Source organism: Epinephelus moara, chromosome 5, assembly GCF_006386435.1.
Source record: "Epinephelus moara isolate mb chromosome 5, YSFRI_EMoa_1.0, whole genome shotgun sequence".
NCBI lineage: Eukaryota > Metazoa > Chordata > Actinopteri > Perciformes > Serranidae > Epinephelus > Epinephelus moara.
Window position 1 is genome coordinate 13,887,696 of NC_065510.1, and position 21,700 is coordinate 13,909,395.

General features: G+C 40.5%; 2 protein-coding genes across 2 annotated transcripts; one reads left to right on the forward strand and one right to left on the reverse strand.

Annotated features, from left to right (window-relative positions):
• The first annotated feature begins 6,185 nt into the window (after positions 1 to 6,185).
• Positions 6,186 to 16,320, forward strand: LOC126390515 (polycomb complex protein BMI-1-like). The gene is made up of 9 exons (XM_050044854.1): positions 6,186 to 6,675; positions 7,314 to 7,441; positions 7,830 to 7,926; positions 8,812 to 8,867; positions 8,969 to 9,098; positions 9,407 to 9,446; positions 9,547 to 9,645; positions 12,903 to 12,983; positions 15,085 to 16,320. Exons 2-9 carry the CDS (start codon positions 7,324 to 7,326, stop codon positions 15,463 to 15,465), a joined length of 1,002 nt encoding a protein of 333 aa, XP_049900811.1. The 5' UTR covers positions 6,186 to 6,675; positions 7,314 to 7,323; the 3' UTR covers positions 15,466 to 16,320.
• Positions 16,321 to 18,141: 1,821 nt separating this feature from the next.
• On the reverse strand, positions 18,142 to 21,153 carry LOC126390516 (CDGSH iron-sulfur domain-containing protein 3, mitochondrial-like). Its single transcript, XM_050044855.1, has 3 exons — positions 20,834 to 21,153; positions 18,879 to 18,995; positions 18,142 to 18,792 (listed from the first exon to the last, which is right to left on the reverse strand). The coding sequence occupies exons 1-3, from the start codon at positions 20,918 to 20,920 to the stop codon at positions 18,607 to 18,609; spliced, it is 390 nt and encodes a 129-aa protein (XP_049900812.1). The 5' UTR covers positions 20,921 to 21,153; the 3' UTR covers positions 18,142 to 18,606.
• Positions 21,154 to 21,700: the final 547 nt, after the last annotated feature.

Genomic DNA, 21,700 nt, shown 5'->3' on the forward strand with positions numbered 1-21,700 from the left:
AGAGGTGTGGACTTAAGTTAAAAAACTTGGTATGGAGTCAGACTCAAGTTACAAATTTGATGACTTTAGACTCAACTTGACAAAGTCAAAAATGATTTGAACTACAATACCAATGACTCGTGTCTTCACTTGGACTTGAGCCTTTTGCTTGACAATACTTTAAACCTTTTCCTACACCCAAAGTTTAAAAAGTATGTTCAGTTACATATTTTTTCTATATTTATATATATTCATACTCTCCAAAAAATGTTTTCCTGTTGTGGTGTTTCTGCTATGTTGTTGATCAGGGCTTTTTGATCTTCATATTGGAGCTGTGTTTGCCCTGAGATCTACCTGTAGCCTGAGTTGGTTGCTGGTTTTGAATGGATTGTTTTGAACATCATACTGTTCAATTTATATAGTTACACAGTTATTGATGACAATGGTCATATTTGATGGTGGGAGGTGCCTTCTATTAGGCCAAATGAACACAGATTGTGGGATTGATTGTGTCATCAGCTCATGGCCTCTGGTTGGCCTCAACTCAGAAGGCGTTATCTATTTTATTCTTTTACTGAACACGATGAAAGTCTGACAACTGAAACATTGCTTTTCTAATAAAGTTTATTGCAGGATTTCTTGTTCCTTCCCTATGTACATTTTCCTCCTGTGCACCTGTCTACAGGTTTTTGAAGGTGTGCGTGAGCCTCTACATTCAGGTTTTAAGACTCATATTGACAAAATCAAAAAAGTCTTAATACCAATGACTCATGACTTCACTTGGACTAAAAGCCTTTTGACTTGAATATACATGAAACGCTCCCCTAAGGCTAAAGATTAAAAAGTGTGTTATTTAAAAGAATAATTAAGTAATTTGTTAGATCCAATTTGTTTGAACCACTCCAACAGCATCCATTTAAGTTGCAGGACAGAGCCATGAAGAACTAATGTTGCATTACTGAGTACCAGTTGCAAAAAATGATAACTAAAATAATTTTGTTCACATACAAAAACCAAGGCAGCTGTCAACAAAAATGCATTGCAGTATGCAAAACAGGTCAGAAATTACAGAGATGCAACAACTTCCAACTTATTTGACATCTGAAGTTGCACAAATAAGAGGGGAAGAGGCTGAGGCTATTATCAACATTGTTAATGAGCTAGTGTGGGTGCTATGAGCTATTGCTATATGCTATGAAAGTGCAATGTCAGCACTACTTTTTTATGATTAAGTTCAGTCACACCTCTTTCAACGAATGAATACAAATTTTAAAAAGCATTTGTGATTTATGTATATCTAAAATGGCACTTTGGTGAAGAGCCTATTGTGACTTATTTAGGACTCAAAACTCAAAGTTTAGGACTTGGGGCTTGGCCCGGGACTTGCCTGCCCTGACTTGGAACTTGACTTGGGACCTGAGTGAAAATACTTAACACTTACTTGTGTCTCAAAAAAATGAGTTGGTCCCACCTGGCTGTACTTCATTCTTATCAGTCTGAGCTACCCTCCAATAATTAAAAAAAATCATCTTTGTATGGTAAATGTGCTATAGTAGTTTTGTAGTGGTTCACTTTTCACCTTTTTTTCAATTCACTTGATTGTTCAGTCATATCTAAGTCAATTACCAACATAATTATTATAATAAAAAACTTTATGTATATAGCACTTTACTTAACAAGGGTAACAATGTGCTTTTTAGAAGAAAACAAAACAGCAGATTTTTTTTAAACAGAAATCAAACAACAATGAAATAAAATGCAAACATTGCAGTGATTAGAAAAATTATCACATGAAGGTGTAATCGCTGTTTAAAAACCTTGTACACACCATTAGGAATACATTTCTTGTGGGGAACTGCTGTCTTTAAATGTATGGAGTCTAAAAGCAGTCACATAAGCCCCCCCATCTTTTTCAGATATCCAGACTCACTAGAAAAAAACTGCAGCTTTTACCTCAGTAGCCTCAGTGGTAGGTGCGGCTCTGGCTGTACCAGCTGTTGCACTGAAATCTGTGACCTTACAGACTCTGTGTCACTAGAGTTTTAAAGACTTGGAGGGAACAGGTGAGGTGTGAGTGCTTTAAGGACAAGTCTGTGCACTACTGAGCTCCTGTTAGTCCTATTAATAATCTGATCCTATCTATAGCATTTATAAAAGGTCATACATCTAAGCTATTATAGCTTCTACCACCACTATGATCTATGATAATAGATCACAATATGATGTCACCTTGGTTCATCTAATGTCAATCAGATTATGTTTTTTTCGGGTAAAAGACCTGGGACCCACACACAATGTGATTCCCCATGGCAACCCACCACAGGTGCTGGTCTGACAACAGGTTACTGTCCATCAGCCACTGCATAACAACAATATTGTGCAGGATTACACCAATTTTGAATGGTTGGATGATATTAGGACATTTTCAAGATAAAACTCAACCAGGTGATGTGATCAGTGACACTGTTTGTTAGACAAAACAACACTGTTAGGTACAAACCTTCTCACTTGATCGTAAATGAGGGTAAAACTAGATTATTTTAAAAGGAAACACTGACAATAAGTTTTAAGTCTGATTGGTCTCCTATTCTTCACTCACTGGATATTTACAGCTGTGGTGTGAAAGGCGGGGGAGAGAGGGTGAATGACATGCAGCAAAGGGCCAGGTTTGGAATCAAACCCACAGCTGCTGGAGCAAGGACATGGCCTTTGCACATGGGGTTCCTGCTCTACCAGGTAAGCTGATTGGCGCCCCAGTAATGAGCCTTTCTGAGGGTCGGAACAGTGGCATCATCCCCGACGGAAACACAGCAACAGGTCGTTAAAAACTCCCACATGTGGAGGCTAAAAAGCCGCTGGAAATAAAGTGATGACTTGCTGTAAAACAACCAGTTTTGTTGTTTGTTGGCTTTGAACAGGGGTCTGCAGTGGCAGGCATCAAACCATATATACATCTTGTGAGCCCCCCAGCTTTATGGACATGAGATGTTAAATTGCTGGAGTGCACTTTAAAAACAAAAACAACATAAATGTAGAACTACAACACAAGATGCATTCAGTTGTAATAATTTAATTGTAAAAGTTTTCAGTTGTTGTTGTTGTTGTTGTTGTTGTTATTTTGGGAGACCACGTGTTCGATTGCACCAAACCAAAAGAATAAGAGATGAGATAAGATGATCTGTTATTGGTCCCACAGCGGGAAAATTTGCATTGTTACAGCAGCAAAATGGATTGTGCAAAACAAGAAGCATCAGTAGACACAAAGCATTATGATAAGCAAACAGCATAAAACAGAAAAATAAAATAAATAGGCTGAATGGCTGATTTCCCATTGTCACACATAGGAAATATAAATGACTGACGATTGTTGATATGTCGACTACTGAGAGGAGTGTTGGTTGTAAAGTCTGACAGCAGCAGGAAGGAAGGACCTGCGGTATCTCTCCATGGGAGAAGCAGACCATCACTGAGGGAGCTGTCCAGTGCTGTCAGTGTCCTACATGGAGCAGGACATGTTCTTCATTAAGGATAATAGCTTAGCCATCATTCTCCTTTCCCCCACCACCTCCACTGGGCCGAGGGAGTTTTTTTAGCCTGTATGTTCCTTGCTTCAGTCACCATTAACCCCTGTGCCCCGTATTTGCTCCGCCAAATGTCCAGTGAGTCAGATTTCCGCCCCATTAGTAGTGTTGTGACTGAGTCTTCAGAGAGCGCTTTCATCATATGTAGTATGTTTACATCACTCACACAAATGTGGAAGTCAGTGGGCTTATAGTTTGCATTAAATATTCATTTTGTAAGCTGACCCCAGAGGGCTCTCACAGGGTCGGAGAAGCTTTGATGATTGCCTGTTTCCTCAGGGATCTGCTGATTCTTCATTAGTTTACAGTATTGTTAATCAGTATTGTTGGTATTACCCTTTATATTGTAGTTTGATGCCTGTAAATGTGTGCTACTTTCAAGGCCGTAGGTGTAGTTTCAATATGGGGGGAGGAAGGTCACATTAGAAACAGGGTTTTGGGGGTCCTCTGCCAAAAAAAATGAGCATTAAACACTTTATTTCCTGCATTCTAGTCAATTATTTGCATCAATTAATGGTGTTAATGTCTTTTATATTGCCACAATAAAAGTCCTCTGCTACTTTCATGTTTTTATGGCAGAGGGACAAATAAACATTGCTTTTTTGGTGGCAGGGTTACCTGCAAAAAGATTTTCCCAGTCTCAGATTTTAAATTTGATACATGACGCTAGAAGAAAATATTTAAACTTGTATTTCACTTTAGTTGTTGTAGGCCTAGTCTACATTTAAACTGTGTATTTGATCAGACTTTAACTTATGCCACAGGAATCCATCTATCATTTCATTAATAGTCCTATATCCTCCTGAGACCCTGTGTCCCCATATGAGGACATCACATTTTGGGTTTCCTGCACCTTATACTTCATTCTGCTTAACTTAGCCCTGTTGTCCTCATTTGTTGACACTTTTATGCTCAGTCTACAGCTGATCCCAACACAAGAACGGACAAGGTACAAAACCTGATCAAAGTTTGTGGTTGAAACTTAATTATTTGTGCTAAATAACATATGTTGTTAGATATGGCAACCAATGTGACCAATTCTAGCAATAGTAACAAGCTAGACTATGGATACTGTAAATGTATTATGTTGATCTGTTGTGTACACACGTCATCTATTGCACGTCTGTCCATCCTGGAAGAGGGATCCCTCCCTAGTTGCTCTTCCTGAGGTTTCTACCATTTTTTCTGCCTGTTAAAGGTTTTAGTATTTTCTTGTCCCCTGCGAGCATCCAAGGACAGAGGGATGTTGTATGCTGTAAAGCCCTCTGAGGCAAACTGTTATTTGTGATATTGGGCTTTATAAATAAAACAGAAAAATTGAATTGAATTAAAATCTTGTTAATTAGGGAGTACTTGTCCAAGGACATTAGGACTAAATTACTGTCTTGTTTGAGGACTTTTTGTTTTGTTTTGTTTTTCCACAACAATGTTCAGGTATTGAAATAATTGAAACAGTTTTATAATTTATAACTTATTACACACTTGTGACTATTAAAGATAAACCCATCGTCCCCATATGAGGACATCTTCTGCATCCTCATATGGGGACTTCACATTTCAGGTGCTTCATTCTGCTTAACTAAGACCTGTTGTCCTCATTTGTGGACACTTTTATGCTCAGTCTACAGCTGATCCCAACACAAGAACGGACAAGGTACAAAACCTGATCAAAGTTTGTGGTTGAAACTGGTTTATTTGTGCTAAATAACGTCTGTAGTTTGATATGGTAACAAATGTGACCAATTTTAGCTGCTGTAAAGCCCTCTGAAGCAATTGTGATTTGTAATATTGGGCTTTATAAATAAAATTGAATTGAATTGATCAAGTTCAGTCACACCTCTTTAAACAAATAAATACAAATTTTGAAAGCATTTATGATTTATGTACATTTAAAATGGCACTTTGATGAGGAGCACATTAAGACATGTTTAGGACTTGGAACAAAAAGTTTAGGACTTGGGACGTGTCTTGGGATATGGGCTTTATAAATAAAATTGAAAACTGAATTGAATTAAAATCCCGTTAATTGGGGACTAATTACTCGTTTGAGGACATTAGGATTAAATTATCGTCTTGTTTGAGGACTTTTTGTTTTGTTTAGTTTTTGCACAACAATGTTCAGGTATTGAAATAATTTTAACATTTTTATAATTTATAATCTATTACACACTTGTGAGTATTAAGATAAACCCATCGTCCCCATATGAGGACATCACATTTTGAGTTTCCTGCACCTTATACTTCATTCTGCTTAACTTAGACCTGTTGTCCTCTTTTGTTGACACTTTTATGCCCAGTCTACAGCTGATCCCGACACATAAGTGGACAAGGTACAAAACCTGATCAAAGTTTGCGCTTTATAAAATCTTGTTAATTAGGGAGTACTCGTTTGAGGACATTAGGACTAAATTACTGTCTTGTTTGAGGACTTTTTGTTTTGTTTTGTTTTTGAACAACAATATTCAGGTATTGAAATAATTGAAACAGTTTTATAATTTATTTCACTCTTGTGACTATTAAGATAAACCCATTGTCCCCATATGAGGACATCTTTCCCCCCCCCAAAAATAGTTTTTAATACTTATTCCCAAATAGCTTAGAGAAACAAAAATATTATTGTATTCTACGGGAATATAATTAAAATGCAATGCAGGCTTAAAAAAATGTCCAATTAAATTCCACCCGTCTTTGTGGGACAACCCACATCTCAGGCCCGGGGACATGAGGCCTGCAGGGCCTCTCTGGGTAATGCAGACAAAATCATATCCAGTCATAGTGAGACAAACAGAGGGCGTGGTTGAGCTCTGTCCTGTGCAGCTTGTTGAAATTAATTAATACACAAAGGTAAAATTAAAAAAAAGAAAAACAAATGTAATGGCGGGCCCGTGCAGGATAAATGAATGTGTAAAAAGTCAGCAGGGCCTGCAGCCTGCAGAGGATACCCTGTATGCCCCGTAAACGAGGCGACAAAATAACATCACGTGATCCAAAATGGGCAGTCCTCTGACGGTGCTGAAAAAAGCCATTTTCTGGCGCTGCTGCAAATTCTGGCCAAGTCCAAATAATTTACCTGGATCCTCGTTGGGAGGAGAGGGAAACTTTGATGTCTAATCAGGTAGGAACGAAGCGTCGGTGATCGCTCTTTATCGGGCACATCGCGCCGCTGTTTGCTGAGGCGCACACAAAGTGCACGGTGTCACATTTTGAGTCTCTCTTGTTCGCCTCCTGATACAGCCCTGTCAGTGAATTTAAGATGGCTGCTTTGTGTACCAGTGTGATTTTCTGTGCCTCTGCACCCCCCTCGGTGGTGGTGTTTTCTCTGGATGTGTTGGGTTGCGGTGCCCGGTCGGACGGCGGAGCTCCGGGGAAATGGAAACGCTCTTTGTTGGTCCGCTGGCCGAGGAGCCGAGCTGATGGACGAGATGAGGCCACGCAGGGGCTGATTCAATAGTCGGCTGCTGTGTTACCAGCACACAGCCTGCATTTAGCTGCACGGCTTCTGCTCTGCAAACGTTATTTACCGCTACAACATGTCATTACAGTTGCTTCTGTTGCCCACCAGCTCTCTTTGTTGTGGTTTCACAACCTGCTGTCCCAAGGACGAGCTGCAGACATTGTCTGAGGGAGCACTGTGGCAGCCACTCATTGACCATATGGGAAAGCCCTAATAGTATTACCAAGCATATTTACAGAGGCTCCAGTGCAGTGCTATGAAGCAAGAACCTCTTATAATGCTGTTTGTTTCCTCTGCAGATCAGTCCAGATGGATAAAATGCAGCCAAACCGGATTAAAATCACAGATCTGAATCCACACCTCACATGCCCACTGTGCGCTGGTTACTTAATTGATGCTACAACCATCGTAGAGTGCCTGCACTCCTGTAAGTTCCTCACATGAAAGCATCACCTTACATGCATGCACTGTGATTTCAATAAGCATGAAATTAGTATGCACATTAGGGAGAGCTTCTGCTCATGTTTTGGTTATAAGGTGGAGAGCATCAGACTATGACCCCACCTCAGTGTTCATGTTAGAAATCAGGACTATAGGAAGTCTCTTAAGGGAACATCTGTGTGCACAATACTAATTTAATACATGTGAAACATTGTTGACGCTATGTATGAGATGTAGATTCTATTGTAGGATCAAAACTAGTATTGTTTTATTACATTGACCTGCAAGTGTCCCTTCCATGAACGTCACATGAACACAGTGTGTGGTACAGAGCAGTGTCTCAGCATTTGTCCGTGTCCTCTCTGTCCACGCAGTTTGTAAAACTTGCATCGTTGCCTTCCTGGAGACAAATAAGTTCTGCCCTCGATGTGACGTTCAGGTTCACAAGACATGTCCACAGCTCAGCATCAGGTAAGTGATGACAGTCTATATCAGGACTCTTTGTCTTAAAGGGACATTTCACCGCCAAATCAAAAATGCATGTTTGAACTCTTACCTGTAGTGCTGTTTATTTATAGAGATTGTTTATGTGTGTGTCGCAGAGTGTTGCAGATATCAGCTGTGGAAATGTCTGCCTTCCCTTTGTATTTTGGAACAAGATGGCACTCGGCTTGTGGTGCTCAACACGCTAAAAGAAAAAAAGACATTCATAAAACTCAACAGCAATGTCTGTTTCCAAAAATCAAGACCGAGTTACTCAAGATAATCCACAGACCAGTTTCATGTAGGAGCTATTTTCTTTCAACTGAGCTCTGCTAATCGTATCACTGTGCAGAAGAAAGCATGCATCTACTGCTAGTACCACTGAGCTAGCTAACGTTACAGCTCAGCCGAAGAGGACTCTGTTATTGTTTACATGTCACGCTATCACTAGCCTCTTCTTCATGAGTAGATGCATGCTTCCTCTAGTGCAGTGATTCGGTTGGCAGGTGTAGCTCAGTAGAGAGAAAATAGTTCCCACATGAAACTGCTCACAACAAGGTCTGTGGGATATCTCAAGTAAGTGGGTCATGATTTTTGTAAAGAGACATTGCTGTTGAATTTTTCAAATGTATTTCTTGGCACTTTGAGCACCACTAGTTTCACTATATTCGAGAGAAGGCAGACATTTCTACGGATGATATCTCCAACACGCTGCAACTCACACCAAAACAATATAGACTGACAAAGAGCACTACAGGTAGGAGGAAAATATATGTATTTTTAGGGTATTTAGAGTTGAATTGTCCCTTTCAACGCCTCCAAGTGCAATGGGTATCATGCTTATCAACTTTGAAACTTTCTTTACTCTTCCAGAGCAGACAAAACTCTACAAGATATCGTATATAAGCTTGTTCCAGGGTTATTCAAAGGTAAGCAAAGCAGCAAGCTCTTCTAGTCTCAGCCTTTGTCATAATTTCCCATTTTATGATGCACTTCTTTGCCAATGGACAACTTCTGTTTTTGATCCCAGATGAGATGAAACGGAGGCGGGACTTCTACGCAGAGAATCGTGTGCTGGAACCAGGGGAAGTGGTGGAGACGTTCAACATAGCAGAGGATGAAATCATCAGTCTGTCCATACAGTTCTATGAGAGGAACAAGTGAGTGAATCATTTCTCATTTCTGCAGAAAACAGCCGTGAGAATTCCAAACGTTGGGTGTGTTTACTGGAAAGGCATTTCTGGGACAGGTGTGAAAACAAAGAAATGTAATTATCTGGTCATGCACAAAGCAAAGAGTCGAATTACTTTTAATATGAAGCCTAAAGAATTAAGTAGTGAGATTTATAAAAGGGAACAAGAGCTGTATGAACACTCACACCTGCTGTAAGTCTCTCTGAATATGGTTTTCAGCATGTGCAGAACGAATTGTTGAACACCTTTTTTTTGTATTTAACATTTGCCTGCAGAAATAATGAGAGGCAACATCCAGAGATCGAAGGAGACAAGGTAAAGCCAGCAAGCCTACACACTTCACCTTCTAATGTGGTTTTCTGGTCTTCAGCCTGGATTTATGTGTCCCCCTTTCTGCTCCGTTCTTTGTTCTCAGTCCAACGGTAAACGCTTCCTGCAGTGCCCAGCAGCCATGTCCGTCATGCACTTAGCGAAGTTCCTCCGAAGCAAGATGGATATTCCCAACAACTATCGGGTATTTAGACATTTTGTACACATACACAACAAGTCTTGCTGAATTGATTGCGTTGCAAACTTCAGGGTTTAGACACAATAATAAAAGTGCCCCATGAAAAAGGAGTTTTAACTCAGAAGTAATGAAATCAAAGTTGCAAACGCTGTTACAAAGGTGGGTCATATTAGGTTGCATGCATTTGTCAGCTTTAACCCTTTAAAACCTGAGCAAATTGGCCTTTCAAGACCATACAACAAAGGCAATGAGCAGCTTTACAAGAAATGACCCAAAAATGAGCAAGAAATTAGTAAAAGTTACAGGAAAATTTTATGACAAATAGTTAAAAAAATACAAATAAATAAATAAATAAATATAAATATAAATATATATATATATATATAGATATATAGATATATATATATATATATATATATATATATATATATATATATATATAAAATTAAAAAATAAAACTATAATAATTATAAAATATTTTTTTCTGGGTATTTTTTTTTCTTTTTTTAAAAAATCATTTTCTTAAAATTTTCCCCTCTCTTTCTTTTCTTTTTCAGGTTTTTCTTTTTTTTTCTTGCAATTTGCGGGACATTTCTCGCCAAGTTGCTCAAAGCCTTTTTAGTACATTTTTAAAGAAACAAAACCAGTTCACTCAGGTTTCAAACGTTTAAACACTTGTAAAAGGCGTCTGAATACAGCACAAGAAAACTGATGTCTCTCCAGGTTTCAAAGGGTTAAAAGAGCTCTGGCAATCAGTACTTTGATATGTGAGCTGTCAGTGCAACATGATAACTAACAGAGCTCCAGAAAGACGAAATCAAATGTGCCCAGACTGAGGGGCATTACTGCAAAAAGTGCAACATCATTAAAGCTGCACTGTTATTTTTCTGTTAACATTAGATCTATAGGCTATGTGTAAAGTGAAAGAGTTCACTTGCAGTGAGAAATCCACAAATGTTCATCGCCAAACTCTTTAGACTTCACTGCTTTGTTTCACTTGTACTGTCTCATCGGTCTTGTTTTCAGCAGTAGCAGGCAGCTGTTTTCATACAATAGACAAGGTTGGCTACTAGCTGGTGAACATAGTGGAGCATTTAGCAGCTAGAGAGCCAGATGTTTTTTTCTCAGGAGTTAGTGAAGACCAGAAACAGAGCTTAAGGATAAATATTGGGCTCAAAGTCATCACAAACATGATTCCAAATACATGCTTATGTTGCTCTGTATCTTTTGCATGTTACATAGACAGCTGTTGGCTAACACGGTGACCATAACAACCTTGTGAGGTGATGATATGTCATTTTGTGTTTACAGTTGTTCCAATACCTAATTTGCCAAAAAAAAAAAAAAAAATCTACTGTTACTGCTATAAGTATGTCAAGGCAAGAAGATATTTTGATGGGTCATAGCAGGAATCACACAGGTGTTACTAAAAACAGTGGCTCTGTTTCATTAATGCTGCATTTCCACCGCGTGATACGACACGGCTTTACTTAATTAGACACACTCTTTTGTTTTTTCCATCGGCACAAGTTAAAAATAATAGGTCTGTGTATCATTTAAAAAAATATGATACAAGGAGCAATACCAGTACCAATAGAGTACTTCTTTTAAAATAATTCTTCCACATTTTATGCATTTATTTTCATCCCGTCACAGGTGTACAGTAGAGCTATACTTTCAAATGTTTTGATGGCATCTCAGCACACTGAAAGGCCAACTCCATAAAATTCACAGCACTTGACTTCACCAAACCACAGACTGTGTGTATGTGTTGCAGCTGCTGCGGTAGAGGGCCAGTCACACGTCGTATTAAATCAAACACTTGCAGTGATTGGCTGCGGGCAAAAAGGGGAACAAAAAGGACTGAATGCAAATGTTGTTAAACTGGAGAAGTTTCAATACTACTTGGTACTCGGTTATTTCAGTCATTAACCCTGAAAGATATTGAGCACTGATACCCAGCCTTGAAGGTTATTACCTGGTACCTGGCTCTGTTTGATACCATCACAGTCGAGGTTCCAAGCGAGCTGAGCAGATGTTAGAGGGAGGAGTTAAAACACTGCAGACCACTGATTGGTCAGGGAGAAACGTCATGTGCATGACACGGGGCATTCTATACACCTGCCATTTTTAAATAGCCACGCTACTGTCAAGAGACAGCACTTGATCCAAATTGCAGCCCACAAAACTACAGCATACACTTTGTACACTGACGAAGTGCAGACATCATTGCTGATAAAGGGTCCCAGTGAGTGTTGCACTGAAGATGATGTCACTGCAGTTTCATTCAGTGTCGCTATGGTGATCAGCTGAGAATCCCATCAGCAGTGAGGGGTACTATCCCTGAGTGTAAATGAAATAGAGAAAAGGACCGGGTACCAAAAGTGAGTCGATTTGAGCTGAATCATGCAGTGGAAATGAGGCATGAGTGTCCCAGTGATCCAACATTCACAACAGCAGGGCCCTGGAAGTGGCTCATCTACGTGGAATAGAGTCATAGTTATTTTATTGACTACTCCTGTGTTTTTACTGCTGTGACAGGTCAAAATGAAAAAGGTCTATAACAGACCCACCTTTTACTATGAATATTATATTCCATTCCAGCCAATAGATCCCCTACATCATACACTGGTCTTTTAAAGTACAAGGGCACCTTGACAGTGGTGGGAATCATTTAAAGATGGTATTTCTCTGTGCACCTGTTCACCTGGCTCTCCACAGTGGCCTCTAGTGCAGCTTTCAAAATGCTTTCTGTTGTGTCCTTTTCCTCCTTGATCAAAACCTCTCAGGAAGTGATGTTAGTGCATGCTGACTAAATAAGCCTGATCTTTGTTTCATGATGGGTAGAAACCCAAATCTTGGTGCCATGTTTTCAACTTTTATACAAAACTGATTGAGGCCAGTGGAACACAAATTCACCTGGAAGCAGGAGGGGGCGTCAGGTGTAGCAGTAGGTTTGCCAATACTGGGGCATTATTCAAGTAAAGCCGTGACAAGCAGTCTGCTGAACAGTCAGTGTGCTCTATGTCTATGTTTTACCTCAGCATCAGCCCACAAGTACTGGTATCAGCCATGGAAAAATCCACAGATGCGCGAGTGAGGTGCGTCATCTGGTTGCATTAGATAATTCATTACTACCCATCAGGACAAACATGCAGCAGAGCAGATCTAAACTTAGAAAAGAAGAAATCGAAACGATGCCCTGACAGACGCCAGTTTTTTGGCTCGCACATTGTGTTAAGTGGATTTCGACTGTGTTACAGGTGGAGGTGTTGTATGGAGATGAGCCCTTGAAGGACTACTACACACTAATGGACATCGCCTACTTCTACGAGTGGAGAAGAGTGAGTGGCAGCTTTCATACCTTTTACTGACGACCACTAATATAGGGTTAGGGTGATATTGTTGAAGTGATGTTTTTACATAATTCCACAATCCTTTTTAGTTTGTTGCTTTTTCATTTCTTCTGTTTTGTTTTGGTTTGTTTGTTGTAGCTGTATGTTTACAGTTCATGCTGCTGCTGCAGTGACATGATCTTCCAACAAAATCATCCATCAATTATTTATCTTATAGAGTATATTGGAGTTGTACGTTTTCATGTGGTTGACCATAATCTCAGTTTTTATTTGGAGGTGCTCGTAGCTAGATTGGAATACTCTGGCAGTGCAGTGTGAGCTGTTAACCGTCTTTGTGAGATGATTTAATGCAGATTGATGTCATGAAATGGGGCATTAAATGGGCAGTTCCTCCTAATATCACACTCCCTCCTCATCAGTTATCTTCTGGTAACAGAAACAACTGTGATATTTGGACTAGGATGTATTAAAGGATGTGGCTGGTGATAGACTGTATTTTTGCCATTGTAAACAAATCCCATGAAAAGACCAAAATCAAAATACTCTCCACCCTTTTCCATTCGTCCATCTCTGTGGCTCTCAGCCTAGGCCCATTTATTTTTACTGAATATGTGATGCTTTGAAAAGTGGTTAAAAATACAGTTAAATTTTCAAAGGCTCAGTAATTTCTATAAGCAGGTGGGCACTGTTTTCAGCAAACATTTCTCAAACTGGAGTATATGGTGTGTTTCTTGGGGACTATTTTCTGCAGTGAATTAATACACACCAGAGTCCTGTACAGGCCTGATTTTCAAGACCTGCTTATACACGGTAGTCCGACATGTCTGAAGTTTCTGCTGTGCTCATTTTATGTACGTCTTTGATAATCCAATTGTACCAGGCAGGGAAGCTAAGCAATGTACTGCTGTGGATGGGGGACCCTAACCTCAGCCACCTAAACAGAACTACCTAAAAAAAAATCAACTTCACTTTAAGTGTATGCCATATTTGGTAATTTTTTACTGCTTTACCTTACACACTAATTGATGAAGGCAGAGGTAGACCAGCAACTCCCATGTTTTACAAAGTAAATTTAATGTGTTTTTTTTTTTTTCAATGGACTCTTGTGGATTTGAGATAACTGCTTCAGTGACCCATGAAACAGCTGTTTGGCGGCAAAGTAAAGCAGTAAAAATATCTGGAATATAACATACACTTGAACTGATGAAGATCTTTTTTAGCTGGCTAAAAACTAACCAGACACAAGGGTTTTCTACCAGGAGGTTATTGAAAACAAACATTGTGATTTGATATATATGGCACCCACCCCGTCCCCCGCATATATGACCAATTAGTTGCCTGTTAGTAACACACCTGATTGAAGCAGCTCTCATATTCCACTCTTGTTAAACCATTAAATTAGCATTATTTTCTTTAGATTATTTTTGGCTTTTTGCCTTTATTGGACAGGACAGTCTAACTGTGACAGTGGGAGAGAGAGGGGACGACATGTAGCAAAGGGCTGCAGGCTGGAATCAAACCAGCGGATGTTGCAGCAAGGACATTGCCTTTAGTATATGGAATGCCTGTTCTACTGACGAACCCGCTGGATGCCCCAAATTCTCATTATTTTAATTTGATTTTAATATATTTATCATTCCGTAATCAGACCCACATGTTCTTTGTTTTAACCAGAGCTGAACCCGGAAATAAAATTAAGACAAATACCACCTGCAAATCACCTAATCTGTGGGTCAAACAGCCGATACCTGACCTGATGCAGGACTCTGATACACTCTTGGTGCTCTGGTATTTAAGGCAGCAGGAGAGTGTATGTGGGATTGAGTCAAATTAAACCAAGTGTCCATGTTGTAGTAATGAAGGAACGTGTCAGCCAGTGCAACACTGGAATTACACATACCAGTCTTTGACAACACGGATAAAACTTGTTAATAAGATCTGTTTATTGAAGGTTCTGGTCTTTTCATGAGATTTATGACAGTGAGGAGATTTTTCATCAGTGGCATAACATCTATAGACAGAAAGTCCTGTCTGTAAATGTTCCTACATACTGATGTGCCATCCTAACCATGTGTGTACCTCCGTGCAGACTGGACCCATCCCTCTGCAGTATTTGGTCAAACCCACCCGGAAGCGTAGGAGGCCGTCCCAGTCTGCCGCCCAGGGCCACTCTGACGGCGTCAACACCAGCCCGACGTCAGAGAGCGACTCCCAGAGCGACAAAGTCCACAGTCCTGCTGCAGCCCAGCCTCCCCGCACCTCCACGCAGTCCAGCCCCGCGTCCCACAACCTCTCCCCCGCCATCCAAAGCTCCAACGGTACCACTGTGCCCAACAATACTCAGCGACACACCCTCGCCTCCAAACAGGGCGCCAACGCTCGGAAGGTGACTGTCAACGGTACGAGCTCTGGGGCTGGCAAAGAGGAGGCGAGGGGAGGCGACAAAAGCGGTTTGCCCCCGACGACCTAACGTGTGCACGGGGCGGCAGGGAGGACAGTGTTTGAATTGCTCCCTTCTTTCTTTCGACGGAGCGAAAAGACGAGCTCGGGCCTTCTTCCCTCTGGACACACAGGAGGCAGGTTACGCTTATCTTTCAGCAGGAGAGACTGAAAAGTGCAGCCAAATAGACACTTGTATGTATGTAAGTGAGTGTGTGTGTTTATGTGTGTTAGACTAGAACAGTGCACACATACAAACTGTACAGTATGTATCAAATGTGAGCATGTGTGCATACATATGTATAAACTTATCTTTTATACAAGATATTGTAATCGTTTTGTATTGTATATGCAGTGGGTCTGTTTCATTTCATACTGTAGTTCCATCAATGTTGATTTGGCTCCATAACACTTGACAGAATGCTGAAAGGCATCGCAGTGTCCGTCACTGCACAAGTTGGATGTAAAAAAACAAACTCATATCCTTGCCTTTGAACAGTCATGTTAATAACTGCTGTATTAGTGTCCAGTAAAAGCAACGGCTCATCAGGTAACACAGGTACATGAAACTGTCGATGCACTTTGTTTAGGTCAGATCACACAGTCCAAAACCGACAAGTATTTTCCAACAGGAGAAGCATTTATATTTACAAAATTTCCAAGCACTACCATGCTCTCGAGCAGACGTTTGTCAGCAGACCATGTCCTTTTCTCTCATGGCAGTCGAAGAACTCAAAAGGGATTCTGAATATTTGGCCATGTATGTTGTAGTTCCATCGATTTCAACATTCCTTTGGTTTCTTTTCAACAAACAATGATACTTTTTTATCAGCCATATGTGCATGTTTTAGGTCAATAAAAATGTTTACTTACTATTTTTTTCCGACCTGACTGTCCTGTTTATGATTCTGTATGTATTCACCATCAGGAGCAGGATGAATGTGAAAGAGTGACAGTGTGTGGAGATGAGTTACAGGGTGAAAATCAGCTGGTGAACATTAAGATCCTGTCTTTATTTAAAGGCAATTGGGTGTAAGTTCAGTTTTACTCAAGCAGCGTGTTAAAATCTGAACACCCATGATTTTTAAGGGTTTTTACTGTGTGTGCATGTACAACTAAGAGTCAGTAGTTAAAGTGATACATAGAGTATCTCTCTAGAGCTCGAAGTTTTGATGACTGAGTGCCATTTTGGGGAGCCAGCATATGACTGAGGGCCACACAGGGAAAGTGCAGTTGCAGGTTGTCCACGGACATCACTAACTTTACCTAACAGCACAAGCACTGATGACAGAATGTAAATTCTACAACACTTATGAGAGGCCGCTAGTTGCCATGCAACCAGTCGCTTTGTGCAAATTGTCCTCCCTAACCTGACAGACACGTGTTAGCAGTCTGATGCAGTCTACTAGTAGTTTATTAAATGTAAGTGATTAAAATTTAAAGTATTGAAATGGGCTGCAAATTATTAAAATATAATGCATGCATGTAACGTTTGGGGGCCACACAATATGTTTGAATTAGTTTCAGAGGGCTAACATTGGCCCATGGTCTGCACTTTGAGTAACCACGCTTTAAATCAGGGGCGTCCAGAGTTTTTTGAATCGGGGCTGGGTTAGAAAAAGTGAAAATACTTGGGGGCCAGCTGCTGCTTGCATCACATGGGTGATTAAAAAAGAGACAAACGCAACTGCTTCATCTTTCATTGAAAGAGAATTCAACATTCCACCGCTCCTAAAAGCAGCGGCCCTCACAGTCAACTTGACATTTCTTTGCCATGTCTGCAGGAGATATCTGCTGTTGGTGACCATTCTTTTGCTTGTTTATCGCCTGTTTATGAGAACACAGTTCCGCTAGGGTAGTTCCTGTTTGGCACATGTTTAAAACTGTGATAATCCTGCCATCACAAGGTGAATGAAAAAAAATTAACCAATATTGTGTGTTGGGCCACATTTAGTATATTTTGAAAGACAAGCTGCTGGCTGTTAAAATAGATCCATGGGCCACAATTAGCCCCCAGGCTGGATTTTGGGCATGCCTGCTCTGGATTCTACCAAGAGGTATACAACAGCCAGAGCCAGCCCTCGTTTTCACTTGGTGAATGTATGTGTGTGTGTGTGTGTGTGTGTGTGTGTCTGTGTGTGTGCGCGTGTGCGTGTGTGATCATGGCAAAATATGGTCCTTGTGACACTTTTTGTAGCGGACTATCTCAGAAGCGGTTTTAAATACTTTGGCAGATGTTTCTATGTCTGTCTGTATTTCTGCCTTTATTTTTTACACTGACACAGTCACAACCAATCAGGATGCAGTCACAAAACTCAACAGGTGGGTGGCTGAGATCGATGGCCGAGTTCGAGCCAAGGTCGAGTTGCCCACTTTACACCCCTGCTCAAAATTTGTGCATCACTGTATCCCAGTTTCAAATAGTCATTCCTGTCAACTGATCCAGCACAATCTAAGGCATACTGAACACATCTGGCACAGTTCACCTGTTCAGCTAAACTCAATTCTCTCATGTCATTTGTGCCATTGCGACACAAACACTGATTTAACACTGCAGCTGGTGCCGTCACAAGATGGTCTCAACTTTGTCACAGTATAACACATTCTCAATACTAAGGCTCTGTACATTCGAGAAAAGTTTGTGTACAACATTACAGGATATTACCAGTGTCTACTCTGCTTCTTTTCAACAGATTCCCCAACCAGGTCAGTTTTTATAGTTTGTCTTTATTTGATATCATTAAAACAGACAGTTAGGTCGCATATACTATTTATTTCTTAACTTAAATAAACAAAGCATATAAGGAAGACAAGATGGCACATTGCCCACAATGGCCTAATACAACAAAGATTTTTTAGCCATCTCAGCATGAACCATATGGTAAAATCTCCCTCTGTGCATGAACCTCTATTACATCACAGTATATCATCATATCATCCAACCCTGCTGTTAATGCCACATTGTCTCCACCATAGAAAAGATGGACAGCAGGACAAATGAGGACTGTGGTTTTAACTTCTTTGTCACCATTCTCTTCACTGCACTGAGATACACACTGACAACACACAAGGTTCAAACACTTGTCATGATTGATCAGATTGTTCTGCTTTCTTAAAGTGCATGTGAACGCAACAGCATCATTAATGCTCGCCTCTAAGACAACCTTCCTGTTCAAGAGTCAGCTGGTTCATGTAGTGGGGCAGACACAATGAAGTCCTGCTTGTGCGTGCCATCACAGTACGGTGGGTTATTTGTGTACTTGCAACCACACAACCAAACTGTGGTGTCTTTCTCTGGGACAAAGCGTAGCGGGGTCAGGCCTTTGGCTTTGGTCTTGTGGGCTCCGTCGCAGAAAGGCTGAAAGATAAAGACGTGATCAGGGAGTATACGGGGCGTGTACTTCAGACAGGAGTGATGAAACATGGAAACAAAGATGGTTTTACCTGTTTCTTGCTGTGTCCACAGGTGCACCATGAGTAACGCTTTCCACCAATCAGCTCCACTTTGAAGGGCTTCTTAGAGGGGATGACAGGCTCTGGAGGAAGTGTGGAGAGCTGGACCTGCGGACAGAGGCACATAAGAGTACTCAGTTTGCTTTAGAGAGATGTAGTAAATCTGTAAGATACAAATACTCCACTGAAGCTACAAGTTCTGGCTTGTAATAGTTGATTAAAGTAAAGTATATGATAGTAAAAGCTGGGGTAGGCAGGTTTAGTTTGGCATCATTAGGATAAAAGTCCCATAATAAACTTTGAGCATATTGTAATTTAAGTGGACTGAGAGAAAACTAATTGCAACTCCTCTTGGCTCTGTTTTCAGGCTTTATTTTAGGCTTTATTTTAGAAAATCTAGTCCGTGACGAGAGACTTCAACCAATTTCAGAGAGAGCGCGTTCCTAATACGTTCCCAAATGCAGATGCATGTGCCTTTAGTAAACGCCTAATTAAGCGGCGAAGAGTCCTGCCTACACTGTTCACTCCTCGCTGCTACAGACCACCTCACTGGGAGGAGAGCAGACAGCAGCTATCAACACAGACCCCGAAACAGCAGCCGCAGAAACCTGAATCCAGCAAGTGCAAACCCTAACTCCAGGGGACCAAAGAGCCCAGACTCTCCGCCAGATCAGCAAACTTTCTGTTGCTGCTGTTACATAGGTTAGTCCTGGCACTGCTGCTTGCCACCAGCCCACTCTGCCACCCAGTGCTGTGGGGTTTGCACTGGCAAATTCAAGTCACTTTAGCTGACAAGCATAGCTCCGTTTCCTGAGCTGCTGTCTGCTCTCCTCCTGGCGAGGCAGTCCACAGTGGTGGGGACAGCTGATTCTTGTCTCATTTGTGGTCTGATACAGAGAAAGGTGGAGAGAGCGGGATGAGGAGGGGCTGGGCAAATGTGCTGTGTGCAACACTACAATGAAATAAGAGTAAATAATACCATGTAAGAGAAACACTGGGTTACTGTATAAAAAGTGCACAATGCTCATGGTCATCTAGTGGGAGGGGCTATGGATAGAGAGGGAACAGTGCAGGAGGAGGGTGAATTTACAAATTCTGCCATCCCAGCCCAGCTTTAATACTTCAACAGTACTCTACCTGAGTAATGGGCAGGGTTTAAGAATAATATTAGTGTTCAATTCTCCCACATCTCCATGGTACACCTTCACATTTACACTTATTTAGCCTGATTAGCCCTCTTCTCAGTACTATGTGGATGTGTACAGACTGCTTAACTCACATATCCCTGACTCTGTGTTCAGATTGTATGCACCAGTTAAGGTGGGACAATGTAAACTTAAGTGATTCTTATTGGTTTATTAGGTTTGGTCGACATGAGCAAAATCAAATTAACTAGAGGTGGAACACCTGTGTGGGTGTGCAGGCTCTTTAAGCAGCGTTTCAACAAAGGCCTGATTAAAACACCCCACTCAGGTGATATTTGCTCAACACCATATTCCCAAAATAGCCCAAACTGTAGCTTAACTGTGCCCATGTTTATCAAAACTACACTAGTGCTGTCAGACAGTCCTGAGGAAAGGTCAAACCAGGTTACAAACAGCTGTGCAGGGCTTTGATGTTACACATTAACTGACACTATCATCTATAGTTTATTCACAAACTATGACTGCTGTTGGTGGCTTTTATCACTGCCCTGTTTCATGTGGAAATAAATTACCTGTCAGAAACTTTTGATAATTGAAAAATACAGTTTCTTCGTTGTAATTAAGTATAAAGTACAAATTAACTACCTCAAAACTGGATTCAGATTGACAACAATGTCCAAATAATATTCAGTCAGTGGACGCATGGAGATACAAACAGTAGCAGCTATGACGTAACAGCCCAGCTGTATCAGAAATGTCATATTTACAAAAAACAGTGGCTTATATAAGGTAGTAATTTACCTTGGAAGCTGCCATAGCTGTTGTCCAGTGTTGCTTCAAGGTCAAACTAATCCATTTGTGCTCTAACTTGGTCACCAACGTGTTCATTATTCCTGTGACAGCTGAACTTCAATTCAGCCTCAGCCAAGTGCAGCTCGAGCTGTGCGCAGTTAAAACAACACGTGAACGTGACTCAACAAGTAGCGACGCAAATACGTCACAGCTACAGGAAGTAGAAAAGGTCAGTCAAACTGAGAAATAAAAATTAAACAGAAACTGAGAAATAGTGCAATACGGTGCAAGATATGACAGCTGGCCAAGGCGATTGGAGAAGTCGCTTCCGGTAGAGTCACGTGTTGGAGGCTGGACCAATCAGGAGGCGGATATCGGTCAGCTGCCGATTGAATGGAACTGATTTGTATGTGTGGACCAGGCTTATGAAGCTACTACTGAGGACACATCTCCAGAGACAGTATCATGTTTGGTATTATTTTGCAAAACAGAAATGATGATTTTATTTAATTCAATTAAAATTATTTAAAGTTACACTTGGTGGGTATTTTTTAAGAGCAGATAGTATTTCCCAGAAGTGTGACAAGTTAAAACAGTATAAATAAATAAATGAATAAATACTGCAATTAAACACATTTTTAGAGAAAATATAATTATGTTTGTGGAGAAACTCTGGGACATATGATTATACAATATATGTCTTTTAAAGCATTAAATAAAAATGACCAAAAATACATGAGTCATACTTACTACAGCAGTGTGCAAAAAAGTAGGCACCCTTCATAAAAATGCCTTTTACAGTGAATATTCCAGAGACACAAGTTAACCTGATCTCTGAATGGCAAGATGACTTTTTATTTTTTATTTTTTTAGCTT